The sequence below is a fragment of the Halichoerus grypus genome, chromosome 1 (assembly GCF_964656455.1).
Source record: "Halichoerus grypus chromosome 1, mHalGry1.hap1.1, whole genome shotgun sequence".
Lineage (NCBI taxonomy): Eukaryota > Metazoa > Chordata > Mammalia > Carnivora > Phocidae > Halichoerus > Halichoerus grypus.
Genome location: NC_135712.1, coordinates 159,068,101 through 159,094,638, shown reverse-complemented (window position 1 = coordinate 159,094,638; position 26,538 = coordinate 159,068,101). Strand labels below are relative to the sequence as shown.

At 45.3% G+C, this 26,538-nt stretch overlaps 1 protein-coding gene across 2 annotated transcripts in view; it reads right to left on the bottom strand.

Annotated features, from left to right (window-relative positions):
* CHCHD6 (coiled-coil-helix-coiled-coil-helix domain containing 6) overlaps nt 1–26,538 on the bottom strand; it is a 245,183-nt gene that overhangs the window by 98,779 nt on the left and 119,866 nt on the right. Inside the window, exon 5 of one of the 2 annotated variants that reach the window (XM_036078524.2) lies at nt 14,115–14,198. The exons of the other annotated variant lie outside the window; for it this stretch is intronic. Coding sequence (XP_035934417.1) covers nt 14,115–14,198 — 84 coding nt within the window. The remainder of the gene's footprint in view (nt 1–14,114; nt 14,199–26,538) is intronic. 2 annotated transcript variants of the gene reach the window in all.

The window sequence follows — 26,538 nt, the reverse complement described above, 5'->3', positions numbered from 1 at the left end:
GTCATTCCACTGCCTAGAGTGATGGAAACACCACCCAGAGTGATGGGGACACTGCCTACAGTGATGGAGATACTCAAGCCCAGAGTGATGGAGACACCATCTAGAGCAATGGGGATACCACCCAGAGTGATGGGGTCACTGCCCACAGTGATGGAGATACTCACTGCCCAGAGTGATGGAGACACCGCCCAGATTGATAGGGACACTGTCTACAGTGATGAGGACATTGCCTACAGTGGTGGAGATACTCACTGCCCAGAGTGACAGGGACACTACCCAGATTGATAGGGTGTCTGTCTACAGTGATGGGGACATTGCCTACAGTGATGGAAATACTCATGCCCAGAGTGATGGAGACACTGCCCAGAGTGTGGGGACACCACCTAGAGCAATGGGGATACCACCCAGAATGATGGGGTCACTGCCTAGAGTGATGGGGACACTGCCCACAGTGAAAGAAATACTCACTGCCCAGAGTGATGGGGACACCACCCAGAGTGATGGGGTCACTGCCTGGACTGTAGGGACACATGGTCCAGAGTGATGGGGACATCTCCCAGAGTGATGGGGACACTGTCTAGAGTGATGGGGACACTGCACACAGTGATGGAGATACTGCCTAGAGTGATGGAGACACGGCCTAGAGTGATGGAGACACCACCCAGAGTGTTGGGGACATAGCCCAGCATGAGGGGGACATTACCCAGTGTGGAGACACTGCCCAGAGTGATGGGGTCACTGCCTAGAGCATAGGGACATATAGCCCAGAGTGATGGGGACACTGCCTACAGTGATGGAAATATTCACTGCCCAGAGTGATGGAGACACTGCCCAGAGTGATGGGGACACTGCCCAGAGTGATGGGGTCACTGCCTAGAGTGTAGGGACATGTAGCCCAGAGTGATGGGGCCACTGCCCAGAGTAAAGGGGTCACTGCCCAGAGTGATGGGGTCACTGCCTACAGCATAGGGACACATTGCCCAGAGTGATGGGGACACCGGCCAGAGTGATAAGTACACCACCCAGAGTAATGGGGTCACCACCCAGAGTGATGGGGTCACTGCCCAGAGCAATGGGGACATCACCTAGAGTGATGGTGACACTGCCCAGAGTGGTGGGGACACTGCCCAGAGTGACGAGGTCACTGCCTAGTGTGTAAGGACATATGGTCCAGAGTGATAGGGACGCTGCCTACAGTGATGGGGACACTGCACAGAATGATGGAGACACTGCCTACAGGGATGGGGACACTGCACAGAATGATGGAGACACTGCCTACAGGGATGAGGACACTGCACAGAGTGGACTCTGCTCAGTGAGATTCTGCCCCATGCTGCACCTGTGGGAGGACCAAACAGCAGAGGGGACCTAGAGTAGCACTCCTATTCTGCAAAGTCTGGAGAGTGAGGACAGATGGTTGACCACAGAGTGTGGCATCTTCCTTCTGACTCAGCATCATTATCCACCACTTAAAGGAAGGAGTGGCGGTATACTGATTAAATCTGCTGATGACATGAAGTTCAGAGGGAGATCCAATATGTTGGATGGGTAACAGATCCAAACACATCTCAAAGGCTAGAACGACCCCATCCACTCCAATGAGATGAAAATTAACAGAGATCGGGTCCAAATCCTGCAGCCATATGCATGCAGGACAAGGCAGTGCACACACAGCCCAGCAGCACACACAAAGCCCAAAGGAGCTGAGCCCAAGCGAGACAGCCAAGGGCAGCCCAGGCAGTGCTGCCAGGGGAAATGTCCCCTCGGGAGGGTTTGTGGGGGTGATGGCACAGCCCTATCCCACCCCCACCCCTTTTGCCCTTGTACGCTGGCTTCAGTTCTAGGGCCTGCATGGACAGGGACAAGCTAAAACCTACCAAAAGGAGAACGGTTAGATTGCCCCCCTGTGAGGAAAGCCTGAGAGAACTGGGGTGATGGTTTCACTGGGGAAGCATGGGGGGAGGCTAGTCGTCACCTCTCTGGCACACCATACAGGCTCGTCCTGTCTGGCTCTGCGACAGCTGTTACTCCAGAGGATGTGAGTAGAACCAGCAGGTGGTAGTTACATGCAGGACACCTGAGCTGACTCCAAAGTGATGCACAACCACAGCTGTCCATTAACAGCATGGACCATGTGAGGAGGAGGGGGCGCGGCTAACACCCACACACGCTGTGACAGGCATGTCCACGTGTCGTCTCATTCAGATCTTAGCAACAATCCAATAAGGCTGTGCTTACTCCCTGAAGAATGAGGAACCCAGGCTCATGGAAGTTAACCCATTTGCCTAAGGTCGCACAGTTAGCAAGAACTGAGGTAAGCAGTCAGACCCAGGGGTGAACCTCAATCCCATGCTTTTCCAACCTGCGGTGTCCAGTCAGGGCCTGACTAATCAGCAGCTGGGGAGACAACAAGAAAACATCCCGTGTCAGGGAAGAGTCCCTCCAGGCAGGAGAATCAATAGTGATTATGGTGCATAAACAGGCCTTCGTAAAGCAATGAACATGATCACTTAATTAGTAATAAAAAAGTACAAATTCAAAGACCAATTTTTGCCCATCAAATTAACAAACTTAAAAACCAATAAAAATGGGGAAGGGAGAGCTTTAAGTGTACCACCTAACAGGAAAATCAAAAAAATCATATGAAGAGGCAGTTCTCAAAAGAAGAAATACAAGAGGCCAACAAACTTATGAGAAGATGCTCAGCCATATTAATAATTAAAGAAATGCAAAAATTTTAGGCTGAAAAAAGGCTGTGATGGTATAGGTATGAGGAGGGGACTCTCAAGCCATTTTGTTGGTATATAATTCTGAAGAGAAATTTGGATGTCTCTAAAATTAACTGTGAAAGACTGAAGAATCCTAAATGTCCATTAACAGGAAAATGGTGAAATAAATAATGCCGATCCCCACCATGTAGTCTTTAAAGGAACAAGGTAGATCTGATGGACAAAGAGAAGTGATGTGCAAAGTTGTCTAAGATGTATTGTTGGATGCAAGAAGCAAGTTAGTAAAGAATAAACTATGACCCCAACTGTAAAAAACAAACCATGTCTGTGTTTTTCACAGAAATAAGGCTGACAGTTGCAGGGGATGGCTGGAAGCACATTTACCAGTGTTCCTGCTGGAGAGTTGGGACCACACTTTGCATGCTTTCATAGTGCTTGAACTTCTTGCAAACATGCATTACATTTGTAATTAATTTTAAAAAGAAAAAGGAAAACAGCCCATGTTGCTGAAGGAAGGGAGGCTGGTGCCATCATGTACTGCGAAGTGTGTACTGTTACTAGCCCCGCTACACGGCAGTCTGGCAAGGTGAAACCCCAAGCCCGAAGAATGGACAGTCTATGGCTCAGCAACTGCAATTCTAAATATTTTTCCTAAGAAGAAAGTTGAATTCAGGCAGCTTGTAAGGATAAGCTTTTTTTTTTTTTTTTCTAATAGGAATAGCCTAGAGCAACATAACAATGCAGTGGTAGGAAAGAGTAGATTATGGCACATTCATAACAAGGAGTAGTACGCAACTAATTAAGTGTAGAAATAGATTTGATGTGGAAAAATGGTTCATAATAGTTTGAGTTTCAAAATGGTTACCGAAGAGCATCATGGTTATGTTACCATTTTTGCAAATACAGTTGACCCCTGAACCATGCAGGGGTTAGGGTAGTGATGACCCCCTCCTCCAAAGAGTTGAAAATCCATATGTAATTTTCTACTGCCCCCAAAACTTAACTACTAGTAGCCTAGTATTGACCAGAAGCCATACTGATCGAGACAGTTGATTAACACATATTTTGTATGTTATATGCATTATATGCTCACAATAAAGTAAGCTAAATAAAATGTTGTTGAGAAAATCATAAAGAAAATACAAATACCATACCGTATAGGAGAAAATCTGTATATTAAGGGGCCCATGCAGTTCAAACCCATATTATTCAAGGGTCAACTGTATTATAACATGGCCGATATTACCATAACAGAAACAGGTTTTGGCAGTGTCCACCAAGATGCTAACAAAGGTTACCTCCCTAGGTAGGGGGTCTGATTTGGCAAGTTTGATTTTACTCTTTGGGCTTATCTGAAATTTTTGGTTTTTCTACTGTGAACACATGCTACTTAAGAAATATGTATAAGTTCAGTGGGTTAAGGGTCCAACTCTTGGTTTTGGCTCAGGTCATGATCTCAAGGTCGTAAGATCAAGCCCTCCATCGGGCTCTGCACTGGGCGTGGAGTCTGATTAAGATATTCTCTCTCTCCCTCTGCCCCTCCTCCCTCATTCTGTCACAAAAGAAGGAAGGAAGGAAGGAAGGAAGGAAGGAAGGAAGGAAGGAAGGAAAGAAAGAAGGAAAGAAAGAAAGAAAGAAAGAAAGAAAGAAAGAAAGAAAGAAAGGGCAATTTTTTAAAAGGGCAATGATGCCCCATGGCTGGATAAGCTCCAAGCAGAAAACTGGGTAATTTCCATGATGCCAAGCACCGAGGCAGGGTTTTTGTAACAGAGCGGTCTGGCTGCCCTGCCGGCACCACACAACAGGCAGTTATACTCGGAGAACCACCTCCACCTACTTCCAGGCACCTAAGCCCAAAGTGCTACTGACTGCTCTGGGCTGTCATCTGTCTTGATTGCTGAGCCACCATGTCAGGCATCTCTGTCTCTCAGGCACTGAGTTTGCTCTGGGGACAAAACAGTGAGTTAGGTGGCAGCCCTGCACAGAAAGAGCAGCAGGAAGTGGTCAAAGAAGGCCTCTGGGGTGATGTTAATGTCAGGAGAGAGGCCGTGTGGCCAGAGAACATGCCAGGTAGACACGCAGCCAAGGCCCAGACCACAAAGCCCTGCAGGCCAGGCTCAGGAATCCCAGTTTTCTTCTGAATACATCAGGGAGTTGTTGATGGACGTTAGAAATGGTCCTCCTGCAACAAGGAGATACCAGATCATAGGTGGAGGATCTGGTAAAAAGGACACCAGCAGGGAGGTGATGGTTTCAGCTCAAGAGAGAGATTAGCAGGGGCGCCTGGGTGGCTCAGCCGTTAAGCGTCTGCCTTCGGCTCAGGTCATGATCTCAGGGTCCTGGGATCGAGTCCCACATCGGGCTCCCTGCTCGGTGGGAAGCCTGCTTCTCCCTCTCCCACTCCCCCTGCTTGTGTTCCCTCTCTCGCTGTGTCTCTCTCTCTGTCAAATAAATAAATAAAATCTTTAAAAAAAAAAAAAAAAAAGAGAGAGATTAGCAAGGGGCTGCCATATGGCAGGAGGACACAGGAAGAACAGGAGCTATTAGCTCAGTAACCAGGACAGGACTTGGTCACCAGGGCAGTGAGATGGCAGAGCACTGGAAGGGAGAGACCAAAGGGTAACCTCAGATTCTGTCTGCAGCATCTCACCACCACCATGGCCAAGGGCTGAAGGAAAGGCCCAAAGGAATTCACCTGGTCCAGTCAAGCTGATCGAAGCTGGGAAGGGAAGAGCCAAGAAGGAAAGGAAAGGGAGAGACCACGGAGTGCCTATTTAATTAGAATTATTTGTTTAACTGGGTCTTTTCCAGCAGGGATAGGTGATAACCTGCATACATGATGGACAGGCACTTCTGGCTCTTCAAGCCATAAGGACCTATTTAGGAGACTAAATGCGCTGGGGGAAAACCAACAGACAATAACCACGGCGCAGGAAGTGCTGCATGTTAATGCAGCTGCTGCCAGGAATGATGCAGAAACCACTTCAAGAGGAGGTACCGATTGAGCCCAAGCTTAGAAGGACCCTAGCAACAGTAATGGAGGGAGTGACATAAATCCGCAGCCGTGAACAGTGACTTAACCACTGAGGTTAGCCCTTCTCCCCACATGATCATTTAGCCTCCTAATGAGGTATGCAGTTGGCTCTTCCCTTCTCTGGACCAGGTTCCACACCATGAAGGAGAAAGATGGGAATATAAACCTAATGAGTTTTTGCAACAAGTTGCTGGCATAAAGAAGGGGGGAGGGTCTGTTCTGAGTGACAAAAGACTTAAAAGCCTAAGAATCAATTATAACGTGGCAACTCCAGTGAATCCTGACTTAACACCAGCAACAAACAAGCACAAACAAAAACATTGGGAAAAGGTATTTTTGAGGAAATCAGGGAAATCAAGGTTAATTCCCTGAGGGAAGATAACAATATTGTAGTTATGTAAGAAAAGGTCTGTATTTTTCAGAGACACATACTGAAGAATGTAGAGGGAAATGTCATGGTCACTGAGATTTGCTTCAAAGCAAATCTGAACAGAAGAGAGAAAAAGAAATAAATATGAGCAAATGTGGCAAAACTGTTAAGTTTGGGGGACAGGGACAGAGAGGTTCATTATACTATTCTACTGTTCTGCTTAGTGTAAATTCTATCATAGATCTTTTTTTTTAAGATTTTATTTATTTATTTGAGAGAGAGAGAGACAGAGAGAGTGTGTGTATGTGCAGCGGGGAGGGGCAGAGAGAGAGGGAAAAAGAAAGAATCCCAAGCAGATCCCTGCTGAGCATGGAGCCGGACATGGGGCTGGATCTCACAACCCTGAGATCATGACCTGAGCCAAAACCAAGAGTTGGAAGCTTAACCAACTGAGCCACCCAGCGCCCCCATCATAGATCACTTTAATTCAGTTTCTTTTTAAGATTTTACTTATTTATTTGAGAGGGAGAGAGCGTGAGAGAGAGTGCGCAGGAGTAGGGGGGAGGGGCAGAGGGAGAAGCCCCACAAGGCTCAGCGGGGAGCCCCATGCAGGGCTTGATCCTAGGACCCTGGGATCATGACCTGAGCCAAAGGCAGACACTTAACCGCCTGAGCCACCTGGGTGCCCTGTTTTAATACGGTTTCAGTACTCTGAGAAGCTGACCAGGGCAGCGGACTGATGAACAACTGATCCATGCATTTAGCCTGCCTGGGCCCATGGATGGCGAACTGACTGCTTTGATCCCAAATCATTCACGTGACAACTGCTGCCCATTTCAAAGTCTGTTTCTTTACCTATACAGAGGGGATGGCAGCAGTTCCTACCTTGCGGGACTGCCTTGCAGATGTGATGAATGCGAACATGTGATGCACTTGGGACACACCTGGCCCTTTGACAGCAAAGATTCAAACAAGGTCAGCTGTCATTTTATCACTCAGCTCACTGGGTCATTGTGCAGGCCCAAGGAGGCAGTTCAGGGGAGGTGTCCGGCCAGTGCTTTGCACATGGGAAATACTCAGCAAATGTCAGCTACTGAGCACCAAGAAAGCCAGCCTCAGAGACAGAAAGAGAGTTAGTTAGCAATACTCTATCAATTCCTATTGATAGATGAGAACTCCTATTCCTGTTTTACAGACGTGGATTCAGGAAGACCGGTCTAAATCTTGGACCCGGAGTTGAATGGCTGTGAAACCTTGCTCTATCCCTTAACCTCTCTGAGAGTCCTCATTTTCATCTATGATGACCATTCCTTCCCCACCCAGCCCCACCAAACCTAAGTGACGTAACTTAGGCACTGTACGTAGCCAGGAGGGGTGGTGCAGCCCGTTCAGCGGGGCCCCTGGAGCAGACATCTATCCCACGGAAGCCTGGCCACAAGGCCCAGGAAGGCCACCGCCTCTCCACATGCGCAAGAGAGGGGTAGTCTCTGCTCCCTCCTCACCTCCCAGGTTACTGTGAGATAAAAGGATTTCTGTGAAGACAAGACTGTGAGGTAAAGAAACAGACCTTTAGCAAACACACCAGAAGTAACATACAGAGTAGATGCAGGGAGTGTGGGACTGGGAGTGGTAGCAGAGGTGGTGGAGGAAGCAGTGGCGGTGGCAGAACCCAATATTTAAAAGCATCTACCTCCAGAACCTGTGACTAACCCTCACTCTCTATGGTGGAAACCCTGTAAGACTCATGGACACAGCTGCCAGGAACCAGAGTCCTGGTTATATTCTTAATTAGCTAGGTGACCTCTGGGGAAAATGGGAGCAACAACAGTTATATTATTAGATCTGGCTGGTAACAGTAATGGCAGGTGCCATTTATACCACGATATATTACAATGGACTAAGTCCTATGTCACGTCCTTTATTATCTTGAAAATGTAATTACTACTGTCGCCATTGTAAAGATGAAGACTCCCAAGGCTCCAGGGCTTAAGTGACTTGATCTTGCCTATAAAGCCAGCAGGTGGTGAAGTTGTAATTCAAACCCAGGTCCCTCCAGATCTAAAAACCCAGTGCTTGCAGCCATACCAAATGATTCTCAAACCATTTAGCTGCCTTGGGGCCCTTTTCTTATCTGTGAAAATAATTGGATTGGATCAATGGTTCTCAATTTCTTTGTTTCCCCCTCAAAAGACCCGGGCCCCACAAGCACAGGTATAAAAAGCCCATTCTCACTAAGAAAGGCTGTCCGGAATCTCTAAGCAGTATGTTCTTTCACTTACCACTTCCGGTACACTGTTGAGAACACACAAATGGCCATTTTTATGCCGGTACCATTATGAAAATGTGGTACAAGTTGGGTAACAGGTGTGTGGGTATCCTTCTTTAGCCGCCGGGGGAACAACTTCTGGACTCAACAATCTTCAAAAGTCCCTTGGGCTCAGAGCAGTCGGGTACAGAACTGTTCCTCACAGTGATCAGGGGTGGGCTCCTTTCCCACATGGGCCAATTTCTTGCTGCATTGCTTTTAGGTCACTCTTATCTGTTCCCTCCTCTAAATTCCCAATGCTCTGGCAGCTTCTCTCCACAGGAATGCCACACCGGGAATGCCTGCCATGCCTCAGTCTTGCATCCTAAGTGGTGAGCCCCTCTCTGCCTCTCTGGTACCGACGTTGAGCCTAACACAAAGCAAAGCCCACCCTCAGGAGAAATGCCTGCTGGCCACTCAGAGCACTTGGCGGTCAGCAGTTCTTCCAACAAGACATACGGCTCGCTCACCACGCGGCTGGAAGTCACTCCACCTCCAGAGCCAGAGGGCAACTCCTCTGGGGTGAAGGCAGCCCTTCCCATTGCATGCCCTCTGACCCCCTTGGGGACCTGGCTTCCACTGGACCACTCAGGGACACATTATGAATTCTCCTCCCCCCATAAATATGGTCAAGTCACTCCCTCTTAAACCACCAATGTTCTCTCTTTGATGAAACTTCTTGAGAGAATGGGCTATACCTGTTTCCTCTACTTCCCGCACTCACTGCAGCTCTAACTCCACAAGTAACCTGGCTTCAGTCTCCACAGCAATACTGGAAAGGCTCTCTCTCTCTTGATTGCATTCAAAGTGCAATCAAGAGGCCTCTCCTCTAGCCCTCCCTGGCCTGTAGCATTTGGCACTGTTGACCACCATCTCTTGAACCTTCTTCCCGAGCTGATTCGGAGGCAGCGTGGCGTGGTGGGAAGAGCAGAGACTTCAGAGCTCTGACTTCATCCATCAGCTTCATGGCTTCTGGCAGCTCATTTAACCTGATTCCCAGTTTCTTCATTTGTAAAATGTGTAATATAATCTACCTTGCAGGGTTGCTGCAAGGATTAGCGATAATTTATGTAAAAGAGCCTGGCACATAGCAGATGCATCATAACATCGTGGTGGCTGTCATCTTGTGGGACACAGAACTCCATGTCTGACACTCTCAAGCATCTGCTGGCCATCTCTACCTCGTATGTGCAGGTCTGAAATTAAACTCACAACCTTCCCCAAGTGTCGTGGCTCACCTGAATTTTTCTCTTTCTCTCGGGTTAACCACGGCCTTGCTAGCACCTGGTGGTGTCCATCGCTCCCATGTTAACCATTCTACTGAGTATGTAATGGTGTCACCTTATGGTTGTGACTGCATTTCCTTGGCATGTGTGAGGCTGGGCCCTCTCCACGTGTTCCCGACCAGTGGGCCACCTTCTCTTGTAAAGCAGAATCCTCCGTATTTAACTCCTCTTCCTCTGCATCCTAGAGCAGCTTCTGTTTTCCTGAACAGACTCCGACTGACACCCCCAGGGAAAACAGGCAGGGGGCTGTTTAGTGCTGTCACTGAGAAAGCTGCAGGCTTGGCAGGATCACATGACAGTTGTTCCTTAAAAAAAGAAAGCCGGAGTAGAAGCAAAGAGAAAAAATGGGAAAAGGGCTGACTGTTCACATATCAATGTTGGGATGGCATGTGCACCCAACGGGGGCAGGAACAGAGATTTACATTCTGGGGGAAAGAGCCCGAGATCCAGGAACAACCCACATATTTCTCAGGTTCTCCCTGCCTCCAGTCTGTGAAGCTAGACCCCCAAAATGCCCTCCCCACTTTGCAGTTGCTGAGTTTGGAAAAAAGTGAGACCATTTTTACAGGGCTGCCAGGCCTGGACATGGTAAGCGGGCACTCAGGCATCCTCCCACCTGGGGTCCTATTCCTCACATCTTCCCCCCCTCCCAACCTGAGCTGTGAATTCCCTGAGGAAGGAATCACAACTGTTGGAGCCATCTCTGGGCACTGAGCAGAATTAAACGAATATGGAATTAGTGAATGGCTATGCATTTATTAAAGAAGGGAGAAAAGGATGGAAATGACATGAAAGAGAACCAAATAGTTCTACATCAGATACTCATACACAAATGAGCACTCATCCTCCAAACAACTGGCAAGTCAGTCTTCAAATTCCTGTTTCAAAGATAAGAAAGCTGAAGCTTTGGGACTTCAACTTGCTCAGAGTCAGAAGGCTGGTAAATTATTGAGGCTGAACTAGGGCTCGTTCCCTACCACCTCCCTGACTTGGCCCCGTGGCCGAGGGCAGAAGACACACTCTTGGCCAGTCAGAGTGGTCAGCTCAATGGCTGTCGGGTTCACAGCCACCCGGCACCCAGGCTTCCACCAGAAGACGGTAGACATTGCTGGTTCTGACTGGGCATAAGTCACCCTTAGCCCCGAGATAGCTGAATCGAGGGGGAGTGTGGGTGAAGTCTACTCCCAGTTCTTCAGTTTACTATAGGAAACCACAGAGGGCAGCTGAGCAAAGGCTCTGGGAGGACAGTTAAGCTGGCAAGACGTTCGGCAGCCACACCTCTGACAGTCAAGGTGGTAGACAGCTTCACCTTCCCGGACTCTACGCCCAACATACAGAAATGGAAAATGGCCCTGTTCTCTAACACTGTCAGGCACATGAGAAACATGCAGTTGTGAGTAGCACATGGTCTCCATACTGCTTTGCACAGAGCCGTCTTCTACCCCTCTGCATCCTGAATGACAGACGGATGCCATGGCAGACATTTGAGAAAAGCCCAGTGAAGCCCGGAGAGGAGGCTTCTGCATCCCAGAGAGCAGCCGCCCACTGATGATAAAATCCATCTCAGCACGTGTATGTCTATGCACGTGTACACACATTCACCTATTAAGCCAAACCTGAAGCATTAGGACTTGAAAGAGAATTGCCAGTAACCACTGCACACTAAAGAGAGGAGCCAGCTTTTGCCAGGCACCGGAACATGCCAACACCTTTCAGACATTACCTCCTCTAATGTCCCCATCGACACCCTAAGGAAGGCACCCGCACCTCCATTTTATAGACAAAGAAACTGAGACATGAGGACGCACAGTGTGGCCGCAAAGGGCAGTGGTGCAGGGCCGCATGTGGGCCCAGGTCCACCGTGAGCACGTGCTGCCCCTGCTTCACAGCTTGCATGTGAACACCATGTCTGGGGTTTGCTCCCAGGTGCCATAAAACCCTCACCAGGCCCCGGCATGCCCAGCAGCTCACTGCTCTCTGTGATGAAAGGAAAAACACTCCTCACTTAGATCCTGCAGTGTGGGTGTGAGGAACAATTACTCAGAAAGATTATAAAGCATAGGAGCCCTACAAAATATGATTTCCACACTCAAGAATAATCATCTAGGGAATATATACTGCAGTACAAAGGGGTCAAGACATCTCCTCCCCCTTGAAAATGAGTCTAGATTCGGCACAGGATTTCCCTACTTGCCAATCACAACGGGCCAGCCCTCGAAAACAGTGTCCTCCAGGCGGAAGGGCAGCAGGGTTCCAGCTGAGAGGCCAGTGGACACAGCATGGCAGCCCCATGAGCCCAGGCCTCTGTGCCCCCATCCCAACCTTTCCTGGCCCCTGACCACGCTCCCAACTATTTTGTGTGGTCAAGGATGATCCAGCAGCTGTTCCAAGTTTCCCCCTAAACAGGTTTCCACCATCAATTTCTAAACTTAAGAGGAAACGGGAAAAAAAAAGAAAAGAAAGGAGCCTGCTGATTGGAAGGCCCTTAAGCTGTGTGTACAGAAGCTGAAAATGTCAAGGTCTGAGAGTATTCAACAAATGAAAGCAGAATTATATAAAAGCAACAGCTAATAAAAAAGATTGTCGGATGCCGTGTTCTTCATCTTCCTAGCCATTACAGGAATAAAATTATTCACAGAGAAGATGGAAAACCTTTCTCAAGACTGGTACAATTAAGCTTTAGGACCGTGCCTCTTTGCTCCCCCTTCTCCAGTGCCCCTTCCACCCCGCACTGATCTCTAGTTTCCAGGATGTTGGAGGTGCTTTCCGTTTGTATATTATCACCAGCAAAATGCTAGTATTTAAGAGTCAGGCAGGTGATCATGTTTTTGCACCTCCTTCTGGAAGCATTCAATAACTTCACAATCATGTAGGAAAACCTCATTTTAGAAAAAGCCCACATCTGCATATGTAAGGAGTCTGGGCTTCCCTGTAGGATGAGGGGAAGAACAGATGAGAAGGAAGGGCTCATCCAGGAGAATCTCCTTTCCTTCAGCAAACTGGGCTGAAGGAGAACTACGGTGGGGATGAGAAAGGAGAGTGACAAGGGGAAAACAGATCTGAGACACAAAAACGCTGTAAGGCTACTGCCCTTCACCCCAAGCAGACACGTGCAAACATGCTTCTAGGAGCCAAACGCAGAGAGGGAAATGCAAGAGGAGCGCAGCAGGAGACCGGAGAATTGCACACATAACAACACAAAAAAATCTGCGCTCATGAACATATGGGCAACTGTGATAATTAGAGCTATGGCTGGTGGAATGTTTTTACCCTTTTCCAGGATCTCAAATCACAATCCTTGTCATTACAGCTACAGTCAAACCTGGGCAGGAGGTCGTTCCAGGAAACTCTCCTTGTTAAGGACCACCTCTGTAAGCCGCTTGAGGTGCCCTGCTGGCCTTCAGGATGACGCCGACGCTACCCCCGACGGGCGGTGCTGGGTGTTCACGTGACAATTCTGCCCGTCCCCTAAAACACCCTGCAGGAGGTGTACAGGAGTGTCCCCGGAACAAGGAGGAGCGTCCCCCCTATCTGCACGGCCTGGAAATCCAGAAATCCACATTTCCGCCAGTCTCCAGTGTGCCATGCCACAGGAGAAAACCCCTATGGAAATCAAGCCCCTCAGGCAAACTGTCAATTTCAAAGCTCCAAAGCGTGACAAACGATTCGCGAAGATTTGCCTGCAATAAGCTGATGGCTCAGGTTGCCTGGCATGCCTTCTCAGACAGAAGGAAGAACAATTTTTTTAAACCTCCCAACCATCTCCTTCCATGTTTTAAGCTGTTTCTTTGAAAAACCTGTCATGATCAACAAATTAAGCCCCCCCAAAAGTAAGCAAGTTACCAAATGAATTTTCAAGAGTCGTTGTAGGCATTAACCAAAAAAAAAGGAATGATGATATGTCTTTGAATCTCATTCATTTCAAAGGCTTATCCCTAGAAAAGTAGGGAGTGTGTAGCCATGGTGCACTTTGATCTCCCCAACTCCCAGGAGAAAATCAATAATACAACTTTAATATATTTGTACAGCAAAACTTCACGTTATTATTATTTTTATCCAATGTAGCTTAACTAAAGCCAGAAAGGTAGGCTAGGTCTCAGCACCGCCCTGTGGTGAAAGTGAATTTTTTCTAAAACTGAACTATAGCACAGCCAGCCGCAGTCACAAAAAGCGGGCCAATTAAAAACCAATTACGTCTGTGAATACAACTTGTGGAAAGGGTGTGGGTATGGTGCTTGCCAGGCACAGGAGGGCAGGTCCGCAGGGGGACCGGCTGTTGGGGCGAGTGGGGAATGGGGAGTGCAGGCTCCTCTCTGCCCCAGAGCGGCAGTGGACCCTGGGTGGGGGCTTTCAGGACCTGGCCCCCCAAGGCAGCCGAGAGGAGCCTTACCTTCCTCCCAAGGCGCCCCAGCTGCTCCTTAAAGAAGGTGTCACGGCGGCTCAGCTCTGCCTCCCGGCTCTCCAGCTCCCTGGCCTAGTGGGAAGAGAACAAAGCCCACATTAGCGGGCAGCAGCTGGGCTGAGCTGTGGGGAGAAACCAAGGAGGTTCTGTTCCCAGAGACACTGACCATCCAAAGAGCAGCCATCATGAGTTGAAAACCTACGCTATGCTACATCACTTATGTACCCTGCAGAGGACTTCAAGGTGCGTAGTTACTGGAGTCATTTCACAGAAGACCAGCACGCACATTTACTGAGTGCATACTATGTGCCAAGTACTGGTCCAAGTGCTTCCCATAGACTTTCTCATTTGACCCTCACAACACCCCTACAGAATATATGATCCCCCTGTAGGTGAAGAAATGGAGGGGCTAAGCGACTGTCCCAGATCACAGCTACAAGGGAGGAACTGGGGTTTGAGCCCCAGCAGATGCAGGGCCTGACCACAGAGCTGCACTGCCTCAAGGCCACACAGCCTGGAAGGACCAGAGCTGTTCCTTGCCCAGAGTTCTCACCCCTGGCACCAGACCATGCCACCGACTCACACATGAGCTCCCAGAGGCAGGGATGCCAGAATGCCCTTCTTCTGGAGAGGTAAACTCCCTGCTTCAGGGGTCAGGGATCCGAAAGGTGAGCAGTATCAGAACCCCAGAACCTTAGAGCTGGAGAGACAGCTGCTCCCTCACCCACCTGGCAGAGAACAAACAGAACAGCTGGAGCACATGGCTGAGGACCTTCCCTCGAGGTTACAGTTCGGCTGAGGGGCTTGCCTAATCAGGGCAAGCAACCTGGAGCTAACACACCTGCGCTGGGACCTGCCCCATCCTTAACTAGTTGGGTGACCGAGTTCCAGCTTACTCAGGTACAATATACGAGGCTAAAGCAGAAGTGTCTGCCCCACAGGACTGTGTGGAAGGTTAAGGAAACCCCGGCAGAAATGGGTGGGGTCACAGCAGACCTCCACCAAGGGAGTGTCATGGCAGTGTCCTCCTGCCTGGGACACCCATGGCCCTGGAGCCTCTCAGGACCTCTGTAGGACAAGGCCCCAAGGCCTGTCCCCCGCCCAGGATCTGAGAGCCCAGAAGGCTGGCTCAGTGCTCATACAGAGAAGTAATGCCATCTGGTCACTGTCTGCCCCGTGGAAGGGCCCAGTGAGCTCCAGCCCCATTTCAGGCTCCTGTGTCACTTAATTATCATGACCCCAGGAGCACAGAGCTAGTCAATGATGGAGGCCCACCATGAAGGTAAGTCATCGTGACTCCAAGTCCTGAGCTGCTTCCTTCAAACCACACTATGGTGTCACTGCATGGGTCTGAACTGTTCAAAAAGACCGAGTAGGACAAGAACCGATGTTTTTGAAAGCCCATTTCCTCGGCAATGCTACTCCCCTGACATGAAAAGTTTCTGAAGCCCAGCAGGGGGCCAGTAATGAGGAGCCAAGCACAGGACAGCAGCAACAGCACCTGAGGAAAGGCTTGAGTTTAGAGGACTCGGCAGTGCTCAGGGAGACCCGGCCGGCAGGGCTTGGCCATGGGCTGACAACCTGAGAGCTGACAGTCGTGCTGTAATATGGGCTCCACCACTGGCCAGCCCGCAAGCTTGAGCAATTTGCTATCCTTTTCTTGGGTGTGTCCCCCTTACCTGCAGAATGGAGAACAGAGCAGACACTTGGCTCCTGAGGCTGCTGTAGAATATCTTAAAAATGCCAAGAAGGCTTCTGGAATGCCTGTGGAATGCCAACACTTCAGAAAAGCTAAATACAAACAGTGAGACTGAGTCCTGGGGATTTCTCGCAGGATTTTTCAAAGCATGATGCCGAGGCAGTGTCCCAGGAATGGGAGCATGGCTAATCTGTGCTGGGCCCTGCGCAGCCATCTGGGGCCCTAACCATCAGCTGTCCCTGGTACAATCAGAGGAGAAGCTGGTCTGACACAATGAAGCAGCCAGGACAGGACTATCTCCCGGGGCTCCGGACTTGCCATTTTCTGGCCAATAGCCCCAGCCAACCAGGAAGACGACATCTGAAAGCCAAACTGCCACGAGGCTCTTGTGCTGCCGTTCACTTGAGGTTGGTGGGGCAGTAGATGAGGCCACCCTCCCTCCCGCCGACACATCAGGATGCTTCCTCAGCTCATGGTTCCTGGGCCTGTGCCAGCATGGGCGTCTATGTCAGAAACAGGATGCAGAGCTAAGGCTCCGGGCAAAGCTGCCCAACCATCTAGGCTTCCTCAGGTCACAGGGAGACTGTTCACACACAAGAAGAAACATTAGGTTATGGAGGTCTCCTTTGATAGCCATGTCAATCTGCACACCACGACGCTGACACCAAGTAAGTAAGTGATGAACTGTTCAGAGAGCTATGAGTCTGTATCACCCACTGCAAAGGAAGCTCTGTGAGAAGGGCCTGGCCTGCCTCGGCATATCCGCAAAGCCTTCACCTCCATCACGGCTTGCCAGCAAGGTGGCAGGCTCACTGCCTCCGCCCCATCCGCTAACAGGCACCACCTACCCGCCCTGCTCATCCCTGAGATCTCTAATGACATCCAGTGAGTGACAGCGGACAGGAAGTGACACGTGAAAAGGGGCTGTGGCAAATGAATGCGATACAAATGCCTGGCTGTCAGTGCCTGACGCTGGGGGGCCTCCACGACGCTGCTGTGATGAATGAAGGCAGGCGTCAGACACACTGGCCACTCTGTGTAGCTGCCACAGTCCCATACGTGCCTCCCAGCACTCCCAGCACTCCCGAGAGGCCATCCAGCAGGCACCTCGCAGCATGACCATGGAATTAAGGAGGCACAGGCAGGTTTCAGCGACCGGTTCAGTAATTTATCAGAACATTATTGAGTGCCTACCACGTGACAGACACTATCGCAAAGGGGTTGCGGATACAAAAGAGAAATGGGAAAGAGTTTCTGTTCTCGTGGAGCTTAGATCCCAGTGGGAGAGACAAATGTGTGTGCAGAAAAATAAGATAATTTTAGAGAGGGATATGTGCCGGGGAGGCCACAGGCAGAATAACTTGTGGGGTAGCGGGTTGTTATTTTCTCTAAGGAGATTTCCCAGACAGTCTTCTGGGAAAAAAATACTGAGTAAAGCGTGCTGTCTCCGATACAAAGGCAAAATATCACCATTATGAAGATCTACTTGCTGGATTACAGTCTTTGAATGGGGAATTGAAAGGAATCTTCAGTGATTTAGTCAAGGACTTCCTCCAGTCAAGAGAGCACAGTGAGTTCACACTTTGATGCATCTTCCCTGCTCTAAACACATAGCAAGAACAGATAAAATAGAAGAACAGGAGACCAAAAAGACATGGCCAGGTTCAAAAACAAGATTAAAACATCCAACAGAACAGGAATGCAAAGCAGTAGGTAAGGCTTGGAGCCCCAGGCCTGCTGGGCTCTGGGTCTGGAGTCAGCAGAGGCAGCCAGAACAAAGCCTGCTCCATAGAGCAGGGGGACTGGAGCCAGGCTGGCCACCTGGAACCTAGGGCTCCCTAGGAATAAGAAGCTGATGAAAAAAATTCTGGAAGACTCCCATGTAGGGCTGAGGTTCAGCCCATAGGCTGCAGCTCCAGTCCACTCAGCCCTAGACCACATATGAATCAACTCCCCTGCTCACATCCCAGTTCCGCAGCACCACGAGTACCACCAAGGAGAGGGGCCCCAGAAGGCCACAATCACACCTGCCCCTGAATGTGGGTGGCAGGTGTAGACCACCAGAAAAATACTAGGCAGGGAGAAACAAAAATGACAGAGAAAGCAAAGCAAAGCAAAGCAAAACAAGACAAAAATCAAACTTCCTACTCAAAATGAGCCTGCAAACCAAATCCCAAATATGTGAAGAAATGTGATGCTTAGAAAGGCTACCAATAAAATCAGCAACTGGAATATGAATTCACTCCAGATGAAATTAATTTTATGGGACATCATGACAAAGGATTTTTAAAAACTTTTTATTATGCAAAAATAAGACACGAGAGAATAATTTAATAAAACTCCAGATAGCCATCACTAAGCTTCAAAATTTATAAACTAAAGCAAATCTTGTTTCACTTATATTCCCCACCCTCTCCCTACCCCCAGATTTCTTTTTTTTTTTTTTTTAAAAGATTTTATTTATTTATTTGAGAGAGAGAGAATGAGAGACAGAGAGCATGAGAGGGAGGAGGGTCAGAGGGAGAAGCAGACTCCCCGCCGAGCAGGGAGCCCGATGCGGGACTCGATCCCAGGACACCAGGATCACGACCCGAGCCGAAGGCAGTCGCTCAACCAACTGAGCCACCCAGGCGCCCTACCCCCAGATTTCTTACAGCAGATCATTTCACCAGTACATACCTCAATATATTTCTCTGAAAGATAAGGACTTGTATTTTCCTAAACCAAACCATAGTACCATTGCATACCCCACCAAATTAATTCCTTAACATATCAAATATTCAGCCAGTGTTCAAACTTCCAATTGATAAAGGATTTTTTTCAATTTTTTTCAGATTTTATTTATTTGAGAGAAAGAAAGAGAGAGAGCATGACGGGGGCAGAGTAAGAGGAAGAGGGAGAAGCCGACTCCCCACTAAGCAGGGAGCCAGATGCAGGGCTCGATCCCATGACTCCAAGATCATGACCTGAGCTGAAGACAGATGCTTAACTGAGTGAGCCACCCAGGCGCTGCAATAAAGGATTTTAATAGTGCATGTTTAAGGTACTCGGGAGATAAATGAATTTCTGATTTAAAGAGAAGAAATTATGAACCTGGAACAGGAAAACCCCCAACCCCCATATTATGAATTTAAATTTCTTCAAAATAAAAAATAAAATGGATAAGACAAACCCTAAACTGAGGGCAGTAAGGCAGAAATTAGCAAATTAAAAAGTAGCACAGAAATGTGATCCAGAATGTTCCAACAGAAGATAAAGATAAAACGTATGAAAGAGGAGCTGAAAAACTTGGAAGACAGACTGACAGACTCCAACCAGTGTCTAAGAACTCTTTCAGAAGAAGAGCCGAAAGGGATGGCAGAGGAAGAGGAGGTGGAGGAGGAAGACAAGGGAGGAAAAAGAGAGGAAGGAGGATGACAGACGTTAGAACAGAACGTAAGGGAGGGTTAGGGAGGGTAAGGTAAAATGAGGTGGGGAAGGGAGGAAGATGTAGCAATGAGAAAGTTGGGGTGGGGGTTGAAGGAAAATGAGGGGAGGAGAAGAGGCTATAAATAGAAAATCCCAAATAAAATTATAGGAAAAAATAAGTCAGTTATCACAATAAGTACGTGGTAGACAGCTTCTGAGATGGTCCCCAATGAGCCAATGTCCTGATACTCATGTCTTTGTGTGATGCCCTCCCCTTGAGTGTGGGCTGCGCCTAATGACAAACTTCTTGGTGGGGGAGGGGCAAATGGGAGAGAGAAAATCTTCAGCAGGCTGCATGCCCAGCACAAGCTGACAAAGGGCTCCATCTCACCACCCTGAGATCTTGACCTGAGCCCATACCAAGAGTCTGAGGCTCAACCAACTGAGCCACACAGGCGCCCCCCCAGTAACAAACTTCTAATGAATAGAATATGGCAAAAAGTGACAGAATGTCACTTTCCAATTGCAAAAAAATAGTGATTTCTGTCTTGCTCATCCTCTCTCCCCTGCTCACACTAAAGAAGCAAGCTTCCATGTTGTGAGCTGCCCTATGGAGATGCCCACACAATAAAGAACTGAGGGAGACCTCTAGCCAACAGTCAGTGAGGAACTAAATCCTGCCAACAGTTGCATGAGGGAGCACGGAAGCAGAGCCACCCTGAGCCCTCACATGAGACTGCAGCCCTGAGACAGAGGCACCCAGGTAAACCGTGCCCAGATCCCTGATCTACAGACACTGTGAGACAGTAAATCTTTATTGTTTTAAACCACTCAAGTTTGTAATTTCTCATTTAGGAATAGATAATAAATACAGAACATGAACTGATTAATCTCTAAGAGAAAATGATTCTCACTTTGGATAAAAGAAAAAGAAAATCTAACTATATGCCATTATAAGACACCCAAGCCCCCATACTAATGATCTTATAGAACAAAAGAAAACCCTTCACTGGACATCTATACTGCAGTGTCTACTGTTTGTTTACATAAAAGGTTGAGCATTCCATCAAAATGTAAACACACACACACACACACACACACACACACACACACACACAAATAATGACCTACCATAAAGAGAAATACTCAATGGAATCAGAGGCAACAATGGTCCAGATGTTACAAGTAACACAGAGGGACTTTGAAAGAACTATGATCAATATGTTAAAGAATCTAGCAAAGAAGGGTAGACCCTATGTGTGAAGAGAGGGAGAATTTTCACAGAGAAATGGGCACTCTCTGGGCTCCATTATTTATGATGAGAAATAAACTATTAATATTATTAAGGCTCCCCTGCATGTGACGAATTGCTTCTATCCTGTTACTTTCAAGATTCTCTTTTTGACTTTAGTGTTCAACAGTTTGATTATGATGTATCTAGGTGTGAATCTCTTTAAGATCTCCTTGTGCACAGCCTTACACATTCATCTGACTTTCTAGATCCCCAAGAATATGTTGGGAGTTTTTCAAAATCTTCTATGAACATCTTATTAACTAGTTTTTTGTTTTTGTTGTTTTTTTAAAGATTTTATTTATTTATTTGACAGAGAGAGAGAGTGAGCGAGCACACAAGCAGGGGGAGCAGCAGAGGGAGAGGGAGAAGCAGGCTTTCTGCTGAGTAGGGAGCCTGATGTGGAATCGTGATCTGAGCCGAAGGCAGATGCTTAACCAACTGAGCCACCCAGGTGCCCCTAGGTTTTTTGTTTTTGTTTTTTTAATGTTGTTGTTATTTTGATAGGGATTGATTTAAATGTGTAGATTGCTTGGGGTAGTATGGACATTTTAACAATATTTGTTCTCCCAATCCATGAGCATGGAATATCTTTATATTTGTTTGAATCATCTTCAATTCCTTTCATCAGTGTTTTATAGTTTTCAGAGTATAGATTTTTTTTCTTCTTTGGTTAAGTTTATTCCTAGGTATTTTATTATTTTTGGTGCAATTGTAAATGGAACTGTTTTCTTAATTTCTCTTTCTTCTGCTTCATTATTAGTTTATAGAAATGCAGCAGATTTCTGTATATTGATTTTGTATCCTGTGACCTTACTGAATTTATTTATCAGTTCTAGTAGTTTTTTGGAGGAGTCTTTAGGGTTTTCTATGTGGAATATCATGTCATCTGCAAATAGTGAAAGTTTTACTTCTTCTTTACCAATTTGGATGCCTTTTATTTCTTTTTTTTTTTTTTAAGATTTTATTTATTTATTTGACACAGAGAGAGAGATAGAGAACACAAGCAAGGGGAGCAGCAGGCAGAGGGAGAGGGAGAAGCAGGCTCTCTGCTGAGCAAGGAGCCCGATGCGGGGCTCGATCCCAGGACCCTGGGATAATGACCTGAGCTGAAGGCAGCCGCTTAACCGACTGAGCCACGCAGGTGCCCCACCTTTTATTTCTTTTGCTTGTCTAACTACTGCAGCTAGGACTTCCTGTGTTAAATAAAAGTGGTGACAGTGGACATCCTTGTCTTGTTCCTCATCTTAGGGGAAAAGCTCTCAGTTTTTTACCATTGAGTATGATCTTAGCTGTGAGTAGTTTTTCTTTTTTTTAAGCTTTTGGGTTACCCTATTGTTTGCCCAAGCTGTTATCCCCCTCCTCAAGCAGCCATGGTGTTCAACAATTGCCTCTGGTTGTTTTTGAAAAATGCCTCCTACGAAAAGGCTGTTTCCATTGGGCAACCTCTGAGTCAAGTCAAGTAACAACAGCCTTGCAAGTGGTTTCTTCCAGGAATCACCAGACAGGAAAAATAATGACAACTCTCTAGGCATGGGACTTTGAAGAATTCCAATCCTTCTCTGCCCTGTCCAGTAGTTGCTAGGCCGCTGTTTTTTACCATGACTGTGGCTGTTGGTTTTCAAAGTTACTGCTTAACTGGGGATAGAGAATGGGAATAAGACTATTTAAAATGCCATGAAGATCACTGTTCTTACTGAGATTCACCATTTTTCTTGAACAAATGCTCCTGGATTGCTGCAAGCCTTTCGCTAATTTTCAGAGTTCTGAAAAAAAAAAAAAAAAAGACTCTGAGCATTTTCATGGCTTTTATGGAAGGGAGAATTTTCAGAGGTCCTTACTCCACCATTTTCACTGACACTACCCAATACTATAAAATAGAACCAAATGGAAATGCTAAAAATGAATTTCTAGCATGTTACGGCATGAAATCGTAGGTTTATTAGAAGACTGGACAGAGAAGAGGAAAGAATCAGTGAACTTAGAAACAAGTCATTAGAAATTATCCAAATTGAAACACAAAGAGACAAAGCATGAAAAATAAAATTGAACAGGGCACCCAAGATCTACAAGACAATATCAAATGGTACAGCATATATTTAATTGGAATCCTAGTAAGAGAAGAGAAAAATGGGGCAAAAGAATGAAGAGATAAAGGCCAAGAACTTTCCAAAGTTAACTAAATACAATAAAGAACAGATCTGAGAAGCTCAGAAAAACCCCAAGTAGAATGCTTTTGTAAAATTCTTAAATAATTCCTGAAGAAACGGAATATTTTTTGAACATAAGTTTGAAAAAACAAGTAATTTCTAGCACAACCTCTAAAAAAGTAACAAAAAAGGTCACAAATAAAAAGTCAATTGAGAGGATAAAATGGAATTCTTAAAATATACTGATTTCATCTCCACCCTATCCCTCAAAAAAACCTACAAGTAGCAACAGAGGAACAAAACACAGAACAAACAGAAATCAAGTAACAAGATGGTAGATTTAAATCCAATCATATCAATAATATTAAACAGATTTAACCCCCTATATTAATTTCCTCTTTTTGGGTTGTAAGAAATTACCAAAAACGTAGTGGCTTAATACACATCTATTTTCTATGTTTCTAGAGATCAGAAGTACCAAATGAGTCTTACTTGGCTAAAATCATGGTGTTGGCAGGGCTGTATCTTTCTGGATGCTCTAGGAAAGAATCTATTTCCTTGCCTTTCCAGCTTCTAGAGGCTGCCTGCATTTCTTGGCTCATGACCCCACATCACCCTGACTTCTGCTACCATCATCACACCCACTTCTCTGAATCTCCTACATCTGTCTTTCCTTGATAAAGACCCTTGAGATTACACTGGACCCACGTGGATAATACAGGATAATATCCCATCACATATCCTTAACTTAATCACATCTGCAAAGTCTTTTTATAACGTAAAGGAACCTATTCATGCGTTCTGGAGATTAAGAGGTGAATACCTTTGGGAGGCCACTGTTCTGCCTACCATAGTCACTGTGAAAGGCAAAATCCTAATTATATGTTATTGATTTAAAAAATACATTTAAATATAAAGACACAAATGGGTTAAAAAAAAAGAATGGGAAAAAGATATATCATGCAAACACTAAGTACAAGAAAGCTGGTGTAGTTATAACATCAAATAAAGGAGAATTCAAAACAAAAAATATTACCAGATATAAAGAGGAGGAGTTCATAATCATAAAGGAGACACTTATTCAAGAAGAAATAACAATTATGAATGTGTATGCACCTAATAACAAAACCCTTAAATACATAAAAATTTGACAGACTAAAGAAGAATATAAACAAATCCATAGTTGAAGACATTAACATCCCTCTCTCAAAATATTGATATAACTAGACAAAAAACCAACAAAGATATGAAAGATATGAACAATACTATCATCCAACATGATCTAATTGACATTATAGAATACTCCATGCAACAACTACAGATACACATTCCTCCTAAGTGAACATGGAACAGTTAGGAACATAGACCTTCTCCTGGGCTACAAGAAATTTAAACAGATGAAATCAAACAAAGTATCCTCTATGACTGCAAAATTATTAAATTAGAAATTAAGAACAGCACGATGCCTAGAAAATTCTCAAATGTTTAGAAATTAAAGCTATTACTCAAGAATCCATGACTCCTAACCAGGAGGAAAATTAGTCCTTAAAAAGAGACTTGGACATGACAGAGATTATCAAATTAGCATATAAGGATTCCAAATAGCTATGATAAATACTTTCAAGGATTTAAAGGAAAATGTGAACATAATGAGATAAATGGAAACTACTAAAAAGAACCAAAGAGAAATTTGTGAGAAATGTAAAATACTATAAAGGAAAGGCTGAAAAAGTGAATGCTACCTCAGTGACCAATGGAACAATTTCAATATCAACTGGCAACACATATATAATTGGATTCCTGGGGGGGAGGGGAGGTAGCTGGAAAGTATTTGAATATTTGAATAACAATGAATGAAAAATTTCTAGGTGCGTTAAAAAGTATAAACTTACAGAGCCATTAAGTTTAATTACCAAAAGAACCAATAAATACAATGTGATAAATGCTTTAATAGAAATGTATAAACTGTATACCTATAAGTTTAAAATATATAATTTCCTGATTTACAAAACAAAGCAAATTAAAAAAAAAAAAACCTCACCCCAAAGAATTCTGCTGCCCAGATGACCTCCACATTGATTAATTAATTCTATCAAATATTTAAGGAAGAAACCATACCATTTCTAAGCAGACTCTTTCAGCAAACAGAAGAGGAGGGAACACTGTCCAGTGCGTTCTATGAGACTATTATAATTATAATAACAAACCAGACAAGGGCATTACAAGAAAGAAATTTACAGACCAGCATTACTTAAGAAAAGAGATGTAAAAATCCTTAACAAACAAACAAAAAAAACCCAAGCAAATCAATATGTAAAAAAAAATAATATCCCATAATCAACCAGGATGTATGCCAGGAGTCCAAGGTTGCTTTAACATATAAAAATCAATCAACATACTCACCACATTAACAAATAAAAGGAGGAAAATTATGTGATCATTTCAAATAGACTCAGGAAAAGCATTTGCCAAAATAAATACCCATTTATGAAAAAAACTTGCAGTAAACCAGTAACAGAAGGAAATTTCCTTAATTTAATGAACAGCATGCACAGAAAACTTACAGATCATTATTGGTGAAATACTGAACACCTTCCCCCTAAGACTGCAAAGAAGTTAATATGGACTTAGAAGATTTGAATAATAAAATTAACAAGATTGATCTAATAAACTTGAATATTTACATTCTTTTTAGAGTTGAGTAGAACATTTGCAAAATCAATCACTCTTCTAAGACACATCCACAAAAATAAACAAATTTCAATGTATCAATATCATACAGATCACTTCTCTAATGAAAATATAATTAAATTACAAATCAATAATAAAAAAGGCAGTTAAAAATGGGTTTGGTAATATGCCTTCCTAAATATAACTCATAGGCTCAGCAAAAATAATAGAAATTTCAAAATAAAAAAAAAAGAAAGTTCTACATTAAAACAAAAAGTGTGACATAGCTAATAAAGTATCTGAGAGGTAAGTTAACGGCCTTAAGTGCTTTCTTTAAAAAAAAAACTGAGACAAACAAAAAAATTCCTCACTTCATGTACGAATAAAATGACTCAAATTAAGTGACTTGCTCCAGGTCACCCAGATGTAGGGCGATGAACACAGGGTTCCTTACTCCCAGTTCACCAACCTCACAACATTTTGGGACCACATCATCCCCTCCTAAACTGTGTGTTTTAATAATGTCAAATCACTGGTTGATTATCAAACTGGATGCCTTTAATCATATATTAAAACAGTGCTTCTTAAACATTGAAAGCACATTTGAATCTTCTGGGATTTGATAAGTACAGATTCTGAATTATAGGTCTGAGATGAGCCCAAGATTACACATTTCTAACAAGCTCCTGGGTCATGTTACTTTGAGTAACAAGGCACTAGAACACACCTATAGGAAGATAAATAATGATTATAATGGCATCTCAAAGATGCTGCAAGATCCATGATGGGTCTAAATTATGTACCACACAACCCTTCCTTTAAATTAATGATAATGTACTCTAATTTTAAAAGATGATCTAGGGTAGTGGTTTAAGAGAGCAGGCTTTGGAGGTAGAAGAAACTAGGTTTGAATGCTAGGTCCGCCACTTCCTACCTAGTGACTTTGGTCCAGTCAGAACTTGTCTAAAACGGAGTTTCCCAATCTGTACAATGGAGAGATTAACACCACCTACATTCCATAAGGTTGTTGTGAAGTCAAATGAGATCATGCACATGAAGCATTAAATGCAGTATGTGGTACACTATAGTTAAAAAAAAATAAGTAAATGGCAACCAAGAATGATTAGCATGACAATAAAAGGGTTCTTACTAAACATCCAACCAGAAGAGAAAACACACCTACCACAACCATAA